Source organism: Denticeps clupeoides, unplaced genomic scaffold (assembly GCF_900700375.1).
Source record: "Denticeps clupeoides unplaced genomic scaffold, fDenClu1.1, whole genome shotgun sequence".
NCBI lineage: Eukaryota > Metazoa > Chordata > Actinopteri > Clupeiformes > Denticipitidae > Denticeps > Denticeps clupeoides.
Genome location: NW_021629782.1, coordinates 68,732 through 89,307, shown reverse-complemented (window position 1 = coordinate 89,307; position 20,576 = coordinate 68,732). Strand labels below are relative to the sequence as shown.

General features: G+C 43.7%; 1 protein-coding gene across 2 annotated transcripts in view; it reads left to right on the top strand.

Annotated features, from left to right (window-relative positions):
- The first annotated feature begins 571 nt into the window (after positions 1–571).
- LOC114774156 (platelet-derived growth factor C-like) overlaps positions 572–20,576 on the top strand; it is a 39,331-nt gene continuing 19,326 nt past the window's right edge. For both annotated transcript variants that reach the window (XM_028966060.1, XM_028966059.1), the window contains exon 1: positions 572–1,150. In XM_028966060.1, coding sequence (XP_028821893.1) covers positions 1,042–1,150 — 109 coding nt within the window. In that variant the 5' untranslated portion in view covers positions 572–1,041. The remainder of the gene's footprint in view (positions 1,151–20,576) is intronic.

Here is a 20,576-nt window from a genome sequence, read left to right as displayed (position 1 = left end):
GTTTTTTTTTTATCATTATTTATATTGTGGTAGAAAATTAAAGGAATGACATCACTTAAAATATCTTGTTAAAATACATTTTAACTAATTGTATATGCAGTAATAAAGGTACCTGTAGTTCATGGCATAATTCTGCAACACGTGTGTTAATCTATGCATGGGACAGGATGGAAACTTATTTTGATCTAGGTCAGAAATTAATGCGCTCGCAATACCCTTGTGTGTGCATGTATGTATGTATGTATGTGTTCATTCATAGTTTTGATGCCGTCAGTGAGAATCTACCAATGCAAATGGTCATGAAAATAAAGAAAACACATTGAATGAGAAGGTGTGTCCAAACTTTTGGCCTGTACTGTGTATGTATTAAAACATTTTTTTAAGACCCGCAGCCTCAGAACGGTTCCCGCCTCTCCGGGGAGTTTCCTTCAGCTGGAAACTTTTACTTTACGCGCAGCACCTGTTGCGCCGTCAGTTGGCCCGCCTGCGCGCCCCTCATACCCAGACCCTCCGTCTCGGCTGCGCGGCGGTGTTTTTTTTTTTTTTTTTTTTTTTTTAAACCGGTGTCTCGCAGCTTTTGTAGGAGGGCTGTCGCCGATGTTCGATTCAGGAAGTTTTAAAGGGGCGCCGGTGAATGGCGAGAGAGGACGCGGCGCGCTGGAATATCGCCTCGGAGATGCGCCTCGCAGCGCGTTCTTTGGCCGGGGTTTGGTGACACGATCTCTGCGTACGGAATCCTGACAGGGACTTTGTTCAAACTTTGACTGCTTTTTTAAAAATTATTATTATAATTTTTTTGAACTCGTAGCGACAGGTGCGCGAACTTCGGGTGACGTGGCCGCGGACCGTGGCGCGCGTAGCGCGAAAACGCCGCGATGCTTCTCGCCGCCCGGCCACGACACGCACTCTAGACCCGGCACCGTCGGCGGGATTATGCGGCTGCCGCCGCCCGTCTGCCGTCAGACGCTCCCGAACCCGGACCGCGCCGGTGCGCGCTGCTGAAAGAGTCTCTGGAAGCGTGTGCGCCCTCCACCAGTCCAAATGGTCCCCCTGTTCCTCGCCCTCCTCCTGCCTTCCCTCCGGCACGTCGCTGACGCGGAGCCCAGTCACATCGGCAAAATGCACCCCCCCGCTCCGAAGGAGCAGAACGGTAAGTGGAGATCAGCTGGTGAACTTTCACCCCGCCCCACCCCGACCACCGCTTTTCGCACGCGAGAGAGATGAATGGCGACGTTCAGACGCCGCCGTCGCAGGACTTGGAAGTGGAAATAACTTTCAAAGCGTGTTTTTGTAGGGGTGGGACAGGGCAGGGGTCTTTTTGAAGTTGTGTCCCGGGAGAAGAGGTGGCAGAAAGGTTCCATTCATGGGGCGCGCAATTCCCTTCGCCCTCGGCACCTCACCTTGGCTCAACTTACAATTCCGAACAAGCACTCCAATTACTTTTTGCTTTTTATCTTTGGCAGTACACTCTAGTAGCTCCAGTGCCTTGCCTTTGTTATGTGTATTTGATTTTTTCATGTGTAATGATAATTTTCCGAGGCAGTTTTTCCAAAAACTTCCACTCCCGCGGGACCCCTGTGCCAGAAAAGTTTTTTTTTTTATTAGGCCATTAAGAAACACCCGATCCTAATTAAGGGGCGGGCTGGAGTGAAAACTGTTTGGCAAGCAGGACCTCCAGGAGCGGTCCTGATATACTGTAGCTATTCTTCCACATTCCACGGACGTGGTGGTGATCATTATCACGCGCCGTTCTTACTTCTCTGCAGGGCAGTTTGAGGTTTGGGGGATTTCTGTTTTGAAATATTGCAGTATAAGGTTGGGAAAGGTGAAAGGGTAACTTGAGACGGATTTCTTTTGAACCCAGACCAGTGTGACTTAGAATGAGATCTTTAGACCAGGATGGCCTGTTGCAAGGTGCTTGCCATCATGGGTGTTTTTCACTACATCACTTGAACAAAAGCGTGTGGAAAGTGTTGTGGCTTCAAAGTGTGTCTCCTCACGTCGCAGATCTGCCCCCATGTGTCCTTTTTGAGCCAGAGGGACCTGCACATAGCACCTCACTGTCAAAGCAGCACCATCGTTTCTTTAAAGACTGCAAATTGTCACCATGTTTGGACGTCTATAGTCTACTCGGAGACACAGGCTGCCGCCTTCCGGTGCGCCAGTGTGGTGAAGCTCCCACAAAGTAATGCTTTATATTTACATAGATGTAATTTGGCAAGCAATTTGACTTACAATCAGTTCTTACAGGCACAGTCCCCCCTGGAGACACTCAGGGTTAAGTGTCCTGCTCAGGGTCACAATAGTAGTAAGTGGGTTTTGAACCCTTGACTTGACTTTGTGGTCTTCCGGGTCATACGCAAGTGTCGAACCCACTAGGCTATTGCCACCCATCGCGGCATCGGTGTATGGACTGACCCAGAGTTTCCGCCGCCGGGTTCCTTTTGTTCATTGCTAGTGCAAATAATTAAGCGAGTAATTGACTGTTCAGATTATGTTCCTGTGGGTAGAGATAAGTTACAGTAGTTGACATTAATGACATTGTTTTTTTACGAGTTTGCCACAAAGTCCGCAATAAATGATCAAACAATATACTCAAAAATGCAAAACTGATTGGAAATATACAGTACAGAATAAAAGTTTGGACAGACCTTCTCATTCACCTTCTCCTTAATTAGGATCGGGTGTTTCTTAATGGCCTAAATCCACATGTGTTCATCCATAGTTTTGATGCCTTCAGTGAGAATCTACCAATGTAAATGGTCATGAAAATAAAGAAAACACATTGAATGAGAAGGTGTGTCCAAACTTTTGGCCTGTACTGTATTTATTTATATAGGTGCATAGGTGTAAATTCACAAGAGAGTATTTGTCTGAATATGTGAGCAAAGTCAGGTTTAGGCATGAAATTTCATGCTTTTTCTTTGTCCAAGAATTTCCCTAAAAGCTACAGATTACCTTGTTACCCCTGGCATCCTACAAGGACAGTCCGAGTTATTGTGATATTTTATACTGAACAGACTCCATATCCCTGTGGCCACATGGTGTCGAGGGAAGTAACTCTCAACCCGACACCGAGTCATGCTGGACCTCAGGAAGACTCCCGGAACATCCTGACACCGTGTTCGGTGCCTACAAAGAGCAGCATTGAGCAGCGCACGCTGCCGTGTGGCGAGGGCAACAGCGTCCGTGTTTTTTCGCTGTCAGCGCGATTGAAATGCTGCGCGGCGGATTTGGCAAGTGAGCAAGTCGCTGCCTGCCTGCCTGCTGTTTGTCATGTCGGGCAGCGAGCGTACATTCCTCTCCCCGAACAGGACTCGCAATTTACAGGGATCAGGAACGAGGCCGGAGTTTGTTTGGGGAACTGGGTCACAGGATGAGCCGCTGTTTGTTTTGCGCTGTATGAAATTTCCTACCTGTTACGTCTTTGAAGAGAGTTTTTTTTTTTTCTTTTGTTAGTCAAGCTCTGGTGACCTCCTGTCCTCCGTCTCACACCGGATTCTTGCTCTCTCCAGGAGTCTTAATGGTAGACAACACTGCCTAACAATTAAGTGTGGGAAGGCAGGCATATTAAACGAGAATATTATAAAATGCGTCCAGACTTGGGATTATTCCGGATGACCTGATAGAGTGTCACCATTAAACCTGGTCCTGGACTTGCAGGATACTTGGTTGGTGACCCCTAGTCCACAGGTCAAATGCGTCGTTGTCTTTTTTTCAGCGATGCAACAATTAATTTCATTCTTTAATATAACAAACCCTCTTCAATTAAGGGTTGCATATGTTGGGTTGTAAAATGGTAGAGGTCTCAAACCACCGGTTTCAGGAACAAAGCAAAAGAAATTCTTCGAAACCATCGGTTTCTTTACGTTCAAAAACGGTCAATTGGTTGGGAAAAAGAAAAGAAAAAGAAAAATCCTCAGAAGCCTGTAATCTTAAAGAACAGCTGCTTCCTCCTGTCCGCAAACCAGTAACTTGAAAAGATTATACAGATAAGAAGCCTCCCTTAGCATTATTAATGTTCTTTTGGCTCTAGGCCACGGCCGGGCGAATGCGTTTAGTGGCCGCTGCTGCCCCTGCAGTCTGTAATTACACTGATATGCGGGCCTGAGTGAAAAATGCGCTCCTCCTGAATGGCGGTGCCACTGTCAGTCTGTTCATCAGAGCGCCGTGGCATCTGCTCGCCAGTTTATAAGGACATTTTAATAAGGTAGCTCGGGGGTTAGGCCAAGCATCGACACGTGCTTCTTTTGGAGGATTATTACCAGTGCCTGTTTTGAGGGTTGCTTTCCTTCTATCAGGCTGAGCTGGGTGATTAACTGTAGAAAAGAAGTCCATTTTTTTCATCTTTAGCCCAAAAACATGATTTTCGTGGCATTTTCATTAATGGCATTGCTCAGACGCCCTTGTCCAGAGTGACTTACAATCAGTGTAGTTACAGGGACAGTCCCCCTGGAGACACTCGCGGTTAAATGCTCAGTCCCTTGCTCAGGGACACAATGGTAGTAAGTGTGGTTTGAACCTGTGAATTTCTGGTCTTCTGTTTCATAAGCAAGTGTGTTTCCCACTAGGCTACTACCATCTGTGTACAGGTTGACCCCTGGGTCTGCTGGGGTTCCTTTTATGCATTGCTGGTGGAATAATTGACAGTAATTGACAGTTCTGACAATGTTCTAGTGGGTGAAATAAGTTCCAGTAGTAGCGTTAATTCCTTTTCCATAATGTTGTAATAACTTATGCAAATCTGACTTAATGCTATTTTACAATTTAAATGCATATTGCATTATGCACGATGATGTCACCAAATAAGGGAGTATTTAATCATTTAAAGCCAGGCTTTCCTTACTCTTTGTGCCACTACTACCTTCCACTACCTTTATTAGAGATGACATAGAAACATCCTTCGTTGTTTTGCAGTGTTGCGATAGCAACAATTAATGCACATCAATCCACAGTAGTCCCTCACCAAAAAATGCCATACTTTACCTTGGTTCTGCCTGAGGAATGTTTTGCTGAGGATGTTTGACATATCTTAGCATGTATTAAAAATGTCATCTAAACATTTACTAAAACGTAATAAAATGGAAAAAGTGATTTCTTAATGCTACAACAGTTTCATTTAAAGCCTGCTCGAGCAACATGATCTCATTATTAATAATATTGAATAATTAGTTCGATAAAATGTTTTTGTAGTTGTTCTATGCAGAAACAGGCAATTGTGGCAGTGCATGTGAAATAAAGTGACTCGGCTTGGCGACTCGGTTTATTGTGTCACTAGTATGGACACCAGAGTGCAAGGTAAACTTGTTGCAAAAGTCAAGAAATCATTGATTATTGGGAAATTTGGTGCATGGTATAATGGCAATGGTAACAGTGTGGGGGCGGGATGCTGTCTAGACTTGATAGAAGGAATGATACACACAACTGTACACATAAATACCTGTCAGTCATTACCTGGCAGCAGAGTTCCTCCATTTCCACTTGTCTTTCATTACTGAACGTGACCTGCTCTACCTTTTTCCTGCTTTTCAAACATTTGTTGCTGCCAATATCTGAAATGCTGAGTCTTGCGTTCACCTCGTTCAGGTGTATTTGAGGTCTTCAAAGCCCTTTTGTGTGATCTGGCAAACGAAAGCAATGAGATGAAGGATTAACGCAGGCCTACGTCATGACCACACTCGCCCTCGGCTTACCTCTGTACAGGAAGTCAACTCTGCTTCTCCAAGGTTAAGCTATGGACGTTGCCTGTTTTCAGAGTAAACCAAATTCCACGGGCCTTAGAATCTTCTGGCAGCCCCTAAATGTGATGAGTTGACCTTGGTTGCCGTCTCTTGAGGCCATGTCTACATACCTGGGTGGATTTCATCACTCGCTGTCAGTGAGGTTTCACCCTTCAACTAAACCCACCCACCCCTGTGACACGCACACACACCAACAGCCCTTTTCATGCTCAGTTCAAAGGCATTTGGATGGTAGTTAGCAAAAAAAATAAAAATACAATCTGAATTTAGCAAAAAAAATAAAAATACAAGAATGCTTAAAGTAAATTGGGTGCATTTAGATTTTTCGGCACTTTCTAAAGCCACTGAATTGTATTCCATTCGGTGGATTTCATTCCAATCAGACTGAAGACTGACAAGTGTTCAGATAATGGCATTAGTTTCCCATTACATGCTTTTGCGCATTCTTTTGTGATGTTCTTATGTTCCCTGCAAGGTATCTGATTGAGATATTAATGGAAGTGGCTGTGCAATGTGCAAGATGCTGACATCCCTCTGGCCTACTGAAGTATTTTAGGTTCATCCTGATTCTAATCAGGATACACCCCCAAGCAATACGATTGGATTTAAAGTGTTGTATACGAGAGTGTTTGTTCTGGTGGATCTAATACCGGACTTTAAAGTCTCAAGTCTCTAGTTTTGTCTTAACATGTTATCCAAATTTGCACTTTATTTCTTGCCTTGCATTGTCACCATTGGCTTTAAAGAATGTTATTTCGACCCTCTCTGCACTAGTACACAGCAATGAAAACATTCTAACATAGTGTTCATCTAATCATGGCTACTAAATTTCTGTAAAGACTAGTTTGTACAACATATTTCAACTGAACCTGCAATTTTGAAGAGTGAAGTGAACATTTAGGAAAATCTGTAATTATCTGCAATTGTGCTAATAACTTACTGATCATTTTTAAGTTTGTGTTTTATTCTAAAAGAGCTATCAGGTGTGTATGTGTGATTTTTCTCTGCGCCAAATCGTTCCCTGTGCCATCATGGCCATTATTTCTATGATAAGAATTAAAATTCATATTTATCAGCATCTGCTATTTGGTAGTTGTGATAGATCCATGGCACAGCTGGGCCATGCACTATAACCCTGGGCCTTTATCTGGCAAGACAATACAATGCGGCAGCAAAAATTATGTTTCAGTATGAATTCATGACATCCGCTAAGAAAGTGAATGAAACCAACTTTTGAAGCAACCTTTACTTTGCACACCCACACATAGGGTTAGGTATAAAAGCGCCATTCATCGTGCTCCATTCAAACACTTCCAACCTTTTGAAGTATGCTGTTAATTCAGACCCTTTGCCAGGGTGTTTGGCCACAGCTTTTCCAAATGAATGACACGTTTATGTGGAGTCAAGGCTGACATCCAGGGTTCCGAGGATTTTTGTCGGCCTCCATCTTCACGGTACAACTGCACAATATCATTTTATTTCGTGCAAGTTTATGGATTCGGATGATTAAATGAAAAAAGTGGCCTCTCACAGCGGCCATTTGGGGCTCTGTGGCTCCATCAAGATCTGCGGTACGTTATAGGAAAACATTACAATCTGGATGTGTGTGTGTATTAATATTCTGGCACATAGGGGCTCTTGTCATGGTTAAAAGGGACTTTTATGTAGTGTACTACCTTTAGAACTTTGTTTAGAATGTCCTTCAGAAAGAAAAGAAAATATGATAGTGAAATATATAAAAGAAACCATTTCAAGCTGGCTGGAATATTTGATGTGCATGATATGAAGAATGAAGAAAAATAACAGTTATACACAGTAGGGCAAGTGGAAACAGTGTTTATTCTCAGCATTAACATTCAGGTATTAGCTGCCTAGGCCTCATGTGCAGTCAAAACTTGACACATTGAGGGCAGAATTTGAAGAATTGTATGCCGTTGAAGCTATGCAATAGGATCAATGGGAAAAAAGACTTTGTGTCACTTTAATTATAAGATTTATTATTCAGTATTGATTATTGGATTTATTAGCATTTTTGTAGTTATGTTGATTGAGGCCTAGTCTTTTTGGAATCATTTTGAGGAAACTAAGACCTTCAAGTGGATATCATCCTGCATTCACAGAATAATGCTGTTTCAGAAAAATTGTATTAGACACACCCACAGTATTAGGAAGTGACTGACCAAAAAAAAAATTGTTGGAATTCAAGAAAAATGAACACAGAGGACAAACCAACCAGTCCCCACAAGAACATTGCAACATATTCAATTACTGAAGATCACATCTTTAGGAAGTGTTCACATTAAATAAAAAGAAAATGATTATTAAATACTCATGGTTCAGCATCAGGGTGGTCAATTAGCTGTTTGACCACCACAGACAACAGGAAAGCACTGGCTGTTGAATCATCATGCTTAGCTAATCGTTCCTTATAAACCTCTTTTTTTATTTTGTGATGAAACTCATGACTCATTGCAGGGTTTAACCGTTTTGATTAACAGCGTCTCATAATAGGAGGGACACACACTGCACAGAGCTTTTGTTATAGTCTTTATATCATATTCTGAAGATACATATTTCATGCTTGCAAATTCACAGTATGTTCTGTGCATTCTGGTTCTGTGTCGTTTTTTTTCCACATTGGGTTTTTTTCCCATCTCAGGGCAAAGGCACTTTCAGAAACACTACGTCAGGCACTGAGGCATTTGCAATCCTTCTTAGTGGTTTATACGGTTCCTGAAGGTATGTTTGCATGCCAAATTGTGTACACAGAGTAGCCGGTTATTTGATCCATTTCTTACTTTACCGCTGCTGTGCTCCGTTGTGATGCATTTTGGGTTCGTTACGGGACGGCTCATGCGATTTTTATCATCGCCCTGCAGACAGCTTCAGGTGACGTCCGAAAAGAAATAACGTGTAAGCTAGATTGGTGGTCGGGGGGGGGGGCTGCTATGCCACACCTGTCACAGTAATCATTGGTTCAGCAATGTCCCCCCACAACAGCCGGATTACATTATGGTCGCCTTGCACATGTCGAGATTTGATATACGACAGTATGCCAGTGGCGTACTGAGCGAGTGTAATTCTATCACACATACTATTTGGAGAATGCTTGGCTTTTCCCCAAACACAAATAGGTTTTCTGCATAAGGCCCATATGCCGAACTCAGCAGTGCCCAACCAGGGGGTCCCGAGGGTCCCGGGATCCATTTCCTGAATACAGATGGACTAGTAAAGGCGCCCTGGCTGTCAGGCAAGCTGAGCTGCTCCGGTGATTCATGCTACTTGCATGCGCACACATCTTATTGGAAGGGCCATGCTGAATGAAGTGTCGCCGCTCGAAGCAGAGTGATTGCACCTCCATCCTGAAAGCTCATTTTGACCCCCCTGGCCATATTACTGCACAAACCCGGTCCCGAATGGGCATTTATAGCTGTGCTCCCATTGGCCAGCGGTGCCTTCTCTTGTGGGATGCAGTGACAGAAAGGCTGTCCCTGGGTCCCAGGACAGTTGCTTTTTTTGGCTGACATTGGCTGACTTAGTTCAACTTGGCTCGAGAGAAGCAGAGATCCACCAAAATGGCTGCGGCAGTACGCCTGTGGTGAACAGTTTCATTTATAACTTGATCTTCATTTGATCACGTAGCGGGTGGGTGACAGGTCGGCCCGCAGCCCCACCCCCACCCCGCCAGAACATCTGCTTGGTCGACACTCATTAACGAGTGGAAGTGACGGCACTAATTCATGGCGGAAGGACCGTCGGCTGACGAGACGGCATCACCGGGGGGCCGATCCATCACTTTTCACCTCTCTGTGTCAGAATTCAGGGTCCCGAATGCCCTCTGCAGCCCTCTCTCACCTCTAAAAGCCTGCACTCCATCATCTTCCTCTCACTCATACGTCCATATGTTTTTACATGAACATATATTATGTCTAAATTAAAAACGTGCTGAAAAAATGAATATAAAGCCAATCATAAAAATAATCCAAATTTAATAATCTACATGAATCCTAATTTAGCACACACTGCCACTTGCTTCACAATGTACAGGTATAAATATGCACAAAATATTAAATGTTCATGTAGGGTCCACAGATTTACTGCAACAATCACGGTGGCCGCTCTGCCAGGTAAAGAGTGCTTAGGTGTGTCCTTTTTTCCGTAATCAAAATGTCAACACGCTCCACCCACAAAATGTAGATTTCTGGCCAGGTACAGAGAAAAAAAAGGCCAAACACCATTCGAAATTTGGAGTGCATGGAGGTTTCATAATTCAGAGCAAATGCTAAAATTCCATGTGCCAAAGTTCAACCATTTATATGATAATGGCGCCTAGTTTTTCTCTGGAGGTGCCTGCAGTATTTGGTTATTCTGTGGGTCACAGTAGGTCAAGAGGAATGTTTAAGAATTCACGACAGACGCTCTGAAGAGGACTGAATAGTCCTGTTGCAATAACCTTCACTTCTACAGATGAACGTTATCTATATTTGTTTGTGATGAAATTATGCAATTGTATCTTTGCATATTGTCTATTTCGTACTATTGTCTTTTTACAAAAGCCATTATACACTCGAATTGGAGTGGTGAAGAGGCTAGACGCTCCCATTGTCGTTTCTTTCTTTATTTATTTCCATACTTCATACCGTGCTGTTTGTCTTGGGTAATTGGATGTTTCGCGAGGCGGGCAGTCACACATGATTTAGTGCCAGCTTTATTAGCATCCGGCGCTAGTGGCACGCCATTGAGGAATCAGGGCAGGGGAATGGCTAATGGACCATGCAGAATGTTAAAAGGCCATCAAAACTCCGAACGTTTAGCTGCTGTCCACTGATGTCGCACCCAATTCAGCTAGACGGTGAGTGATGAAGAAAAGCCCAAGTTGAATTACGTGTGCAAATTATTTGCTTCCCACTCATATATAGCAAATATGTGTATAATATATAAACATATTAAACATAGTTATTAACATTGCTATTAATATCAACAATGACAAGAATAAGAATTGTTATAATTACGGCTATGTTATTACTGGCTTTGTGCAGTTAATACATTTTATAACACTAACCTCACTCTTGTACATGCATGATCATATCAATAATAATGATGTGGCTGTATATAGACATTCACATATCTTGCTGTCTAGAGGACTGATGCTTAGGTCCTATGGTGGGTTCAGCCAAAAGCTGCGTCTGTGTATAAATGAGTGACTGATGACTCAGGTGAGTGTGTGTTATGGCGAGAAGTGTGTGTGGTCACCGGCTGGAATGTTTGCTGCTTGTGCTTTTTTTAGGCCTGGCAGCGATGGTGGCAGACAGAGGGCAAACTGCGGGCCAGAAACTGTAAGCGTCTAAATGAACTTCAGAGTCACACGACAAGTTCATCATGCAACTGAAAAATGCAGTGTTTCTGTGGGCTTGGAGGACATTGTGGTATTATGTTGTAGCTATGCTGCTTCCTCTGCATTTGAAGGGGTTGTCCATTCGCTGTGGACGGCATTCTGGAATGTTCTGCCTGGATAAGAACATGACTGCACAGAAATGCAAGGTACTTCACAGGCCTCTGTCCGTTGGGGAAGATTATTAGAGAACCAAGCATCTTTTATTCATTTTTCAAATGCATTAAACATGTCCACAACCTGGATATTGTGTTATTTGTCTTTATGACACATTCTGCATAAACAAGTAAAAGAAAATCATAAATCAAGAAAGTGAAATGATTGTCATACACAGCACATGGTGCACAAAACAAAAAGTGTCCTCTGCTTTTCACCCATCAACCTTAGTGAGCATTGGGCAGCCATGAAAGGCGCAGATATTTTTGCTCAGTGGCAACTCAGCACCTCGGCAGATTGGGAATCGAACCCAGAGCCTTCCGATTACGGGTCCGGTTCCTTCCCCAGTAGCCACCAGTGTCCCGGTCTCTGAATTTAGCCCATCCCAAGTGGGCAGCCATGAAAGGCTCCCGGGGAGCGGTGCTTGGGGATGGTTCTTTTCTTAGTGGCACCTCAGTGGCACCTTGGCCACCACTGCGCCAGAGCATGCATGTTCAGCAGACCATTTTTAAAACATGCAACAAAAAATACTAAGAATGAAAAACGAAATGCTACATCGAGTTAAATGTTTGAGACCTGGCAACATTCATGTGCTGTTTTTTTTCTCACCATGGGCTTGTCTGAAATCCTCATCTGCAGGCTGAACACCTGGGCACTTACATCAATCCAAGGAACAAACAGTGACACGTTTACAATTCTGAGATTTTTATTCGCAGTGTTGTCCCCCTAGCGTCTGGCCCGATTCCATGTCTCGTCCGGCAATGTCTGCAAATCACATTAGGGCCCAGCAAGCTTTTGGCCAGATACAGAAGCTTGGGGGCTGATTAAAGAATCGCTCAGAAGCCCTGGGTCTAATGTCGTCTAAATTAACTTTGCGCTCCACGTGGGACTCGTTTTTTTTTTTTTTTTTATCGTGACAAATGTGACTGATACGACCATGAACTTTCCCAGCTGTTTGTTTCGGTTCACCTGATGGATACATTGTGTTTGTGTGAGAGAGTCCAGCATAAACCGATACGCTATTCCTCTACCACCATCGTATGCACTGCTATTCATTCCGTCTGCTATTCATTAGACCTACGTGCCGTGCCAGTGAGATAAAACCAGACTCCACGAAACAGTTGCGTAGCCGTGCGCATCCGCCATCGTTAACGCCCACAGTTGACGTGAGGTGTTTCCCAGCGCTCTACTCTCAGGATCCAGCTGATTGGAGCACAGATGGTACTACAAAGGCATGCGGACGGCCCCGCCGACCAAGCAGCTGTGGTTTGAAAGCCTTTTTTTCCTTCCATTTCTCCATTTGGGACGTATAGGGGCTAGCGTGACGCAGTCGTGCTCAGCACTCGGTCCTCCCCTCGCAACTCTTGCACCCGTCCTCATTTTGCCAGTTTAATGTGAGATTAAGGAGGATTCGTGAATTAAATTGGCCACCCACACTGATGGAAATGGGTTCCAGGCTGTCTGCTGCAGCCCTGGTAATTGGTCATGTGAGGCCAAAGAGAAGATCCAGATATTTAGTTCCAACTTCCTTTGATGGTGCATAAATGTCGACTATGAAGGTGTCTTCTGGTTTTTTGTTGTTCTTATTTTTAGTTTGAGACGGGTCAAAACAGGATCCGTCTCCTAGGCCATGTTTCACCAACCGATCTGTGATCGCATTAAAATGATGTCACAGGGTAAGGTTGAAAGGTCGAGGGCGAAACTGCACTCCACTTAAATAGAAGCTGGCAGTGAAAGTGTCAACAACGTAACAGGCGTGACATTTGACACCCCTGAGGAGATGCCAACCACAAGCACGGAACAGCTCAGCAGAACGTGTTCCGGGTGGTTGAAAGGGCTGTTGAGAGGCCGGAGATTGATACTTGCAGGAACGAGGTGTGGAAAGAGCCCGATTTAGCATCTCTTTCACACCCACCTCCTCCCTCCCAGACAGTCAAGACTCTCTGGAACTTTCTGACCATCAATACATATTTTCTCCTGACTTCATCAAAAAAGTATCATCATTCAATTTGCTGATGATCCCACAGTCATAGGGCTAATCAAAGAAGTCACGGCACACTGCCGATCACATTGGTGAGGCTAAAGTGGAGAGAGTGAAAATCATAAAATTCATTGGAACTCATAACACACAACAAGCACACAAAAGACTGCATTTCTGAGGAAGCTGAGGAAATTTGTCATGCCAAACCAAAAATGTCTAGAGTGGAGAGTGGTGCCAGTGGTGGCCTAGCAGTTAATGAAGCAGACTTGTGACCAAAAGGTTGCCGAATCCTTGATCAAAATGTAAAAAGTTAATCGTAAAAAGTCACATGAAAAAAGTTATTCTTCCGCCATGCATCAAGCCTAATAGCATAATGACACTTGCTGATTCAGTATGAAAAAAATACAAGGAGGGCACACGTAGCTGTGAACTGAACCCAGGGCCAGTCACCCCACCCGCCAAAGGCTCAAACCTTTTTATTCTCTCAGAGCCTTTTAAGGGAAGCTTCTCGCTGCTTAGGCAGAAAACGCTTCTGAGCATGGTGTCATCATGGCCGTGTGACACACTGCACTCTGTGTACATTCTGTGTTATATGGGTAGCGTTGCAGCGAGGGGTGTGTGCCATGATGCACAAAACTTCACTGTTTCTTCTCAGAGAGCTGAAGAGGCCAAATGTCACAAACACACACACACACACACACACATACGCACACACCTGTAGGACTGGGAGGACATGCATGGCCATTCAATCACAATAGCGGATGTTTTGCCATTTTGTGGGGGGAATTTTTAAATGGATGAGGGGGTTCCGCTCCGCTCTGTTATGCCCCGGGGGAGACGCGTGGCAATTTGATGAGGGGCCCGCTGATGGGCGTCTGGCTCCGCGCTCCCGTCCCCATCGACTGATGACACGATGACGGGCCTGTGGGTCCACCTGTGCTCTCACCACTCAGCGCCGGCTTCACGCTCTTCAAAGACCGAACGCTGGGGTGAGCTGAGGCCAACTCTAATAAAGAGTTTGGAGAAGGCTGACATCCTGCAGTTCTTAACATGTTACACACACCATAAATCTCTCGTGTTTAGTGTTCAGTGCAATAAATCAAAGAAATATGATATAGTCTGAAATGGCCTGAGTGCACTTTTTATTTATTGTCAAATCCCAAATATCCCTGTATGAACATGACTATTAGCAGAATTGAGAGACTTAAGAATGAAAAACCTTATGGTAATCTACAATATTGGGCACATAATTACTGTATAAAAAAGTAATTAGTTATAGTTACTAGTAACTTCTTTCAAAAAGTAACTGACTTACAGCATTATAAAAGTAACTATTTGCAAGGGAAAGTAAGTTAAAAATTTTGAATGGGAAAAGTCATGTTTGTATTTCTACTGTAAAAACGCTACTTTTAGAACCCGCCTTTGCCACGTCTCTCCTGCTCGTGTGTGTGTTTGTGTAAACACCCACCCACCTCGGCCTCTGATTGGCTTACCAGCTCATCATCATCACTGATGCTGTGGTCTCGGCCCTCACGCTTTACTGTTCCTGCGGCTGAGAGTCTGGTCGGAGGAAAAACAGCTTAATTACAGTAACGCATGCCATGTTAATATCAGTAACAGCGATGGGAGTGTAATTGGTTAGATGACCCATTACTGAAAAATATATATATATTTTTAGTAAGGTTGTTAGTTTAATGCTGTTATTCCCATCATTGGAGAAATCGAACATGCAATGATATGTATACTGTCATAACACCCTACTTCCATAATTTTGTGTACACCGTTGCTGTAAGTGTCCCTGAGCAAGACACTTAACCCTAAGTTGCTCCAGGGGGGGACTGTCCCTGTAACTACTGATTGTAAGTTGCTCTGGATAAGGGCGTCTGATAAATGCCGTAAATGTAAATGAAATATTGTTATTATGCCAGGGCTCCTGTGCTCACTTCGTACATTCACCCGATCTTCTAGCCTTTGACGTTCGGCCAGGCCGGTGACCGCGGCGCTGTATTTTTAGGCCGGTTTTTGGTCTGTTTGTTTGTTTGTTGAAGGCTGTTGGCAGTCGCCGGCGCAGTGTAGCACTGAGCCGTGCCAAGGTATCTGTCAGACGCAGCGATTTTGTTTTTTTGGCTCCGGCCTTGACACTAAGTGGACAAAAGACAAACAACAGTGAAATCACGTCTGGACCAATTGTGCTCAAGATAAACAGATGGGATTTACTTTTATTGATTTGAATTTGAGATATGCACACACACACATACAGACACTAACATGACTCCAATCTGTTCTGTCAGGCTCAGTTGCTCCTGCGCTACTGGCAGCTGTCAGTTATGACACAACTGAGCTCTCACATCAATGCCACACTCCCTCCGTCAAACAGAGTCCACAAGACTTCACAAAAAATGTGCCTGTGTGACTTCCTGATTCTATGGACGTTTTCTCATTAATGATCTTGCCACATAAGTGTCACAAAAATGAGAAGTGTTGAGCGTAGGAATGATTTCTGTTGCCATCCTGACCAAGTGAAGATGTTGGTATAAAAATCTGGGCAGTGGGTCCTGGGGACTGAGGTATCAGCAAAACCTCTGGATTGTGCATATGAGTGCTATTCTATGTGAAATGACAAATTGTGATGCTGCATATTGCTCACCAATTACAAATGACACAGCTTAAAATAAAATGACAAATAAGAACAAATAAGCTTGAGGACAAAACAACATTATACATTAAAAGTGTATGTTGTTTTAAAAAAAGGTATTAAATAAGGCGAGCAGTGTAAAAACAGGAAGCTTTGTGCAATGTTGTCATCTGACCTTGGTTCTCTGAAATGATAAACCTCTGTTTTGGGAAAGTGTCTGAACTTCCATGCTCTCAACAATCGATGCACGTTCCTCCAACCCAAGTTAGTTCTGTTTGACAATGCTATTTTGTGCAATTCCCTCTGCCTTTCTGCAAACATGTCCAATATGCTACATCTTTAATGAGTTTCACCAGTTATAACAGTTGCTGATTGTGAAGCTGTGCGCATACTGTGATAACATAAGGGCTCAGTTTCTGCTCCCATTGGCACAATTTTTACACGTCCTGATGCTTTTACATGGAGAAAGTAACCTTAATGTGAAAGTTTATATGTTTGGTCATTCTGCTCAGGCACAGTCCTCCACATCGCAGAACGTTACCACGGTGCATACAGACCGTGCAGATATCACAGATCGGGCAGCCAAACGTATGAACCGAAGGTCTCGCGTCTTCCGTGAGAACACGAGGAAAGTTATGAGCATACTGCTAACTGTAGCAGTGGTAACGTTCCCCGTACACCAGAGAGGCACATGAACTGTAAGGCTCAAAGGCGGTAAGCATGGAGAGTGCCTGCCTGGAATTTACAGCACCTGTACTTACCACTACAAACGCATAATGAGGAGCAGATGTGTCTTAAAATCGCCGAGGTTGGGGTGAAGGGGGGGGTGGCAGTGGACTTAAGCTCAGGGTTCGGTTTCACCACCTGGCCAAGGTGGATTTAACCCGCGGAGATTTTAGCACCGCGCCATTTGCACTACTGGGACATGCGCCCTGCAGGGATCACTTACGCTGGCGCCCTAATGAACACTTTATTCAGCGCCCTTAAATCTGACGTAAAGCAGTCGCACGGCTTGGGAAATGTAAAGTTCGTGACAGCTGCGTTGCTTCGAGGGGGGTGGAGGAGCCGCAGCCCGAAACCCGAATGTCATTTGAGCCGCTTACACTTGTAATTGACTCATAATCTTTTGACCGGAGCTAATCAGAGCTTATCTGAAGCTAATCAGGGACGGCAAATTATTTCAGAGCCAGATCTCCGCCCGTGTAACGAAATCAAGGGTGCTTTTCTCTTTAGCATCGCTCGATACGCCGTCGAAAGGCACAGCGCAGCCGTGGCGTGATTGACGATACGGTTGTATCGGAGCCAAATTTATGTCAGCGTGCAGTTTCACCGTGGGCCTTCCAGACAAAAGGTTTTGGGAGGCCTGCACTTATTTGATTTCACTGGGATATAATGGTTTTGCTGAGAGAGAAGGTGTGTTGAGCCCTAGCTGTGTGTATGTACAGCTGTGTTTCTGCACTGCTGTGTTTGTACTGCATTTATTATGCATGGGCAATATGTAATCGCAAATTCATTATTGATTTCAGTTTTTTAAATTTTTGGAATTGTGAAAAAAACTAGGAATGTATATCAGTTACGAGTTATCAAATTATCTATCCTCATCAAACTTACTCTTCAGGCATAGAAACAGTAACACACTTGTGTGTTTTTGGATGAAATGCATGCATTTACGTATGTGCACATAACAAAGTTCGTATGTGTGGTAATTGTCTGCTTACAGGATAATAATTAACCATGATCCTCAGCTCTGCGCCCCGTTAACATGTGGACAAAGCACAATGGAAGCTCTGTACAGCGCTATTTATTCAAACCTCACTTCCTGCCTTAATTACAGCCACCTCTCCTTAACTGAAGGGGAAAAAAAAGTGAACTGGGTCAAGGAAAAGTCATGTTTGAGGTAATCCCCCCGGGAGGACCTACCCTGATCAGTGGTTGAAATGGTTTAAACTGCCCTGTGAGGTCATCGAGAATCCTGGGTCTCTCCCAGAAAGCGGCCTGGCCTAGCTGAGCAGCAGCAGCAGGAATAATGGACCAGGGGAGGCCAGGGTTAGAAGGAGGCTTGAGAGAACTTGGCGGGTCGAGACTCTCCGGGAGTGTTTATTCTCATTTTTCTGAGTGATAGTGCGGAAAACAATGTGTGACAGTAACCGGGTGGTGCAATGCTCAGCACCTCCATGCCATAATGACTGATGTGCATGACTGATGCACGGCAGTAACTACAACAAAAAAAAAATTATAATATTGCAGTATATATGTATGTTTGCACAGACAATGAAATTGTGTATTTCTATTTAATGGGGTGAAGTAATATAAAACATGATTTATGTGGTGGCTATGATTTTAAGTGAAATACATAAATGGCAGGATAATAACAATTTGAAAAATGAAGCCTCCACATAATTTCTTCTTTTTTTTTTTAAAGAATGTGGTCCCTCCCTATTTTTTCCCAGACTCTGAAACCAGATTTCCTCTTCATTGTCTGCTCTTAATTACGCTTATTATATGTTGAAACTCCCCTCACCGTTCGCTCGACTTTTCCCAAGGAGCCCACATTCTGGAATGTTTCCCAATAGCATATGTCTATCTATAATTGTCCGTGTAGGACTTTAAGGGTTCACCATGACTTCATCAAAACCATGTGTTCGCTTACTGTGCCATGTGCAAGTACATTAATCATTGCATACACTGGGAGCCGCTGCCTTATTGAGGGAAGGTGATTAAAACCAGGCAAATGCGCTGCCTGCTGCTTGCCCCGAAGAAATGCTTGCAACCGGGTGGAAATGACGCAGGCGGCGCTGCATGTGGCGTCGCGCTCAGTATTTCAATGGATGCTGTCAAAAAAAGGCATGCAGCTTTTTCTTGGCTTAGCATAGCACGGGACTGTGCGCTTGAATGTGATGAACCAACATCTATTACATTTATCACAGTTAATTGAGGAGAAGACGAGTCCCATATCATTAGAAGAACCACAAACCACAAAACCCTGGCTTCAAAAAAATCAAGCTACTGCACTAACCTGCACTAACCGTTTTTCAAGTCCAGTTAAAACAAGACTGGAATTGAAAGCTCATATTTGATGCCATCTGAACTGTGAATGGAAGAGAAAAGCACTTTTTACACCAATGGAACACCATGACTATATGCAACGCCTACAACAGAGCATGTTGTCTTGTCCAACAGTTCTAACATACAGTACAGGCGAAAGGTTTGGACACACCTTCTCATCCAACGTGTTTTCTTTATTTTCATGACCATTTACATTGATAGCTTCTCACTGAAGGCATCAAAACTATGAATGAACACATGTGGAGTTATGTACTCTAGAGCCCTGGCAAGCAATAACCTGCCCATAGCGCTAGCATAGCATGACTTGTGATTTGTAACCAGTTAACACTAATGTTGGTGGAATTGCTGGAGTTTTGCAACTACAATTGTGTACTACAAATGTATATGGTTAGCAGATATCTGTTAACATCTGAAGTTAACTGATATCTGTTAAATTCATAAGCTGTAATCGGCATCATCGACCAAACTAATAGTTTTGTGTGGCAAAGTATGTTAACACCTGTGTATGGGTCTATTTTTGCATTGTGTGTGCATTTTGTTGTTGCTGCCCCACAGTGCTATGCAATTTATTGTTTGCTAGTGTTTTTATATTGAAGTATTGAATCATTCTCTATCTGTTAGTACCAGTCACTAGCTAGGTAAGGAACTAAATACTTGTGCCGTACGTGACAACACCCTCAAGTGGTGTACCCGTCTCACATATTCCTCTAGGCATTTAGCTTGTAAGCCCAAAATCTGCACTTTTTCTCATGTGCAAGAGTTAGCACATTTGTTCTGTTCATTTAATATTCCCGATGAATGAAGCACGAAGAACAGCTTTGCTCATGTGATACCAAGATAAGATGCTTCTGCATCAGAACTGAGTTGAAGACTTTCCAACGACAAACCAAAAAAAAAGAATAATTAAAATACATGCTGCGACTGACGTTGAATTACGCAAAATGGGTTTTGGCCTTGGCTCACTTTTGCACGAGCATCGCACGAGCCCTCTTCCTGGAGAAGTCATTACAGTTAAATAATGCTCCTAATCGGCCTTAATGGGTATTAGATGGATAAAAAAAAAAAACACGGACAAAGCCTTCAGAATAATTGCGCATTGACGCTGATGTTGCGCTGACAACTATTCCTCTTTATGTCATTTCAATAAGGCTATGAGTATCAGTTTGAGATATGGGAGATCCATTAACACATTAGCGCAATTAAAGTTAATTACCTTGTCTAACTAGGAAGTGGGTTTTTTTCTGCAAGCCTACAATGTGCAGCCAGTGTGACGTAAAATTGTCCCTTACTGTCATGTCCCAAGGAACCCACACTGTTTCTCACCTTTCTTAACATCTATGTTTCCATTGACTTTTGTTAGCACGGTGCATTTCATTTTTATAAGAAAGTCTCATATCCACATTGTTCAGACACCCTTGTTGCCAAAAGACAGCGCACAGACTTGAAAAGAGAGAACTCACCAAACTGGAGAGGCAAACAAGAATGAAGGTGACAGGAACACAGAGGGCTCCTAAACCAGAAAACTGTCCTGTGTGTTTTTCGTGCAGTTAGTAACGCTCTGGCCCTGAGACAGGAAGGTGAAGACATCACGGTTGGACGCGTTGC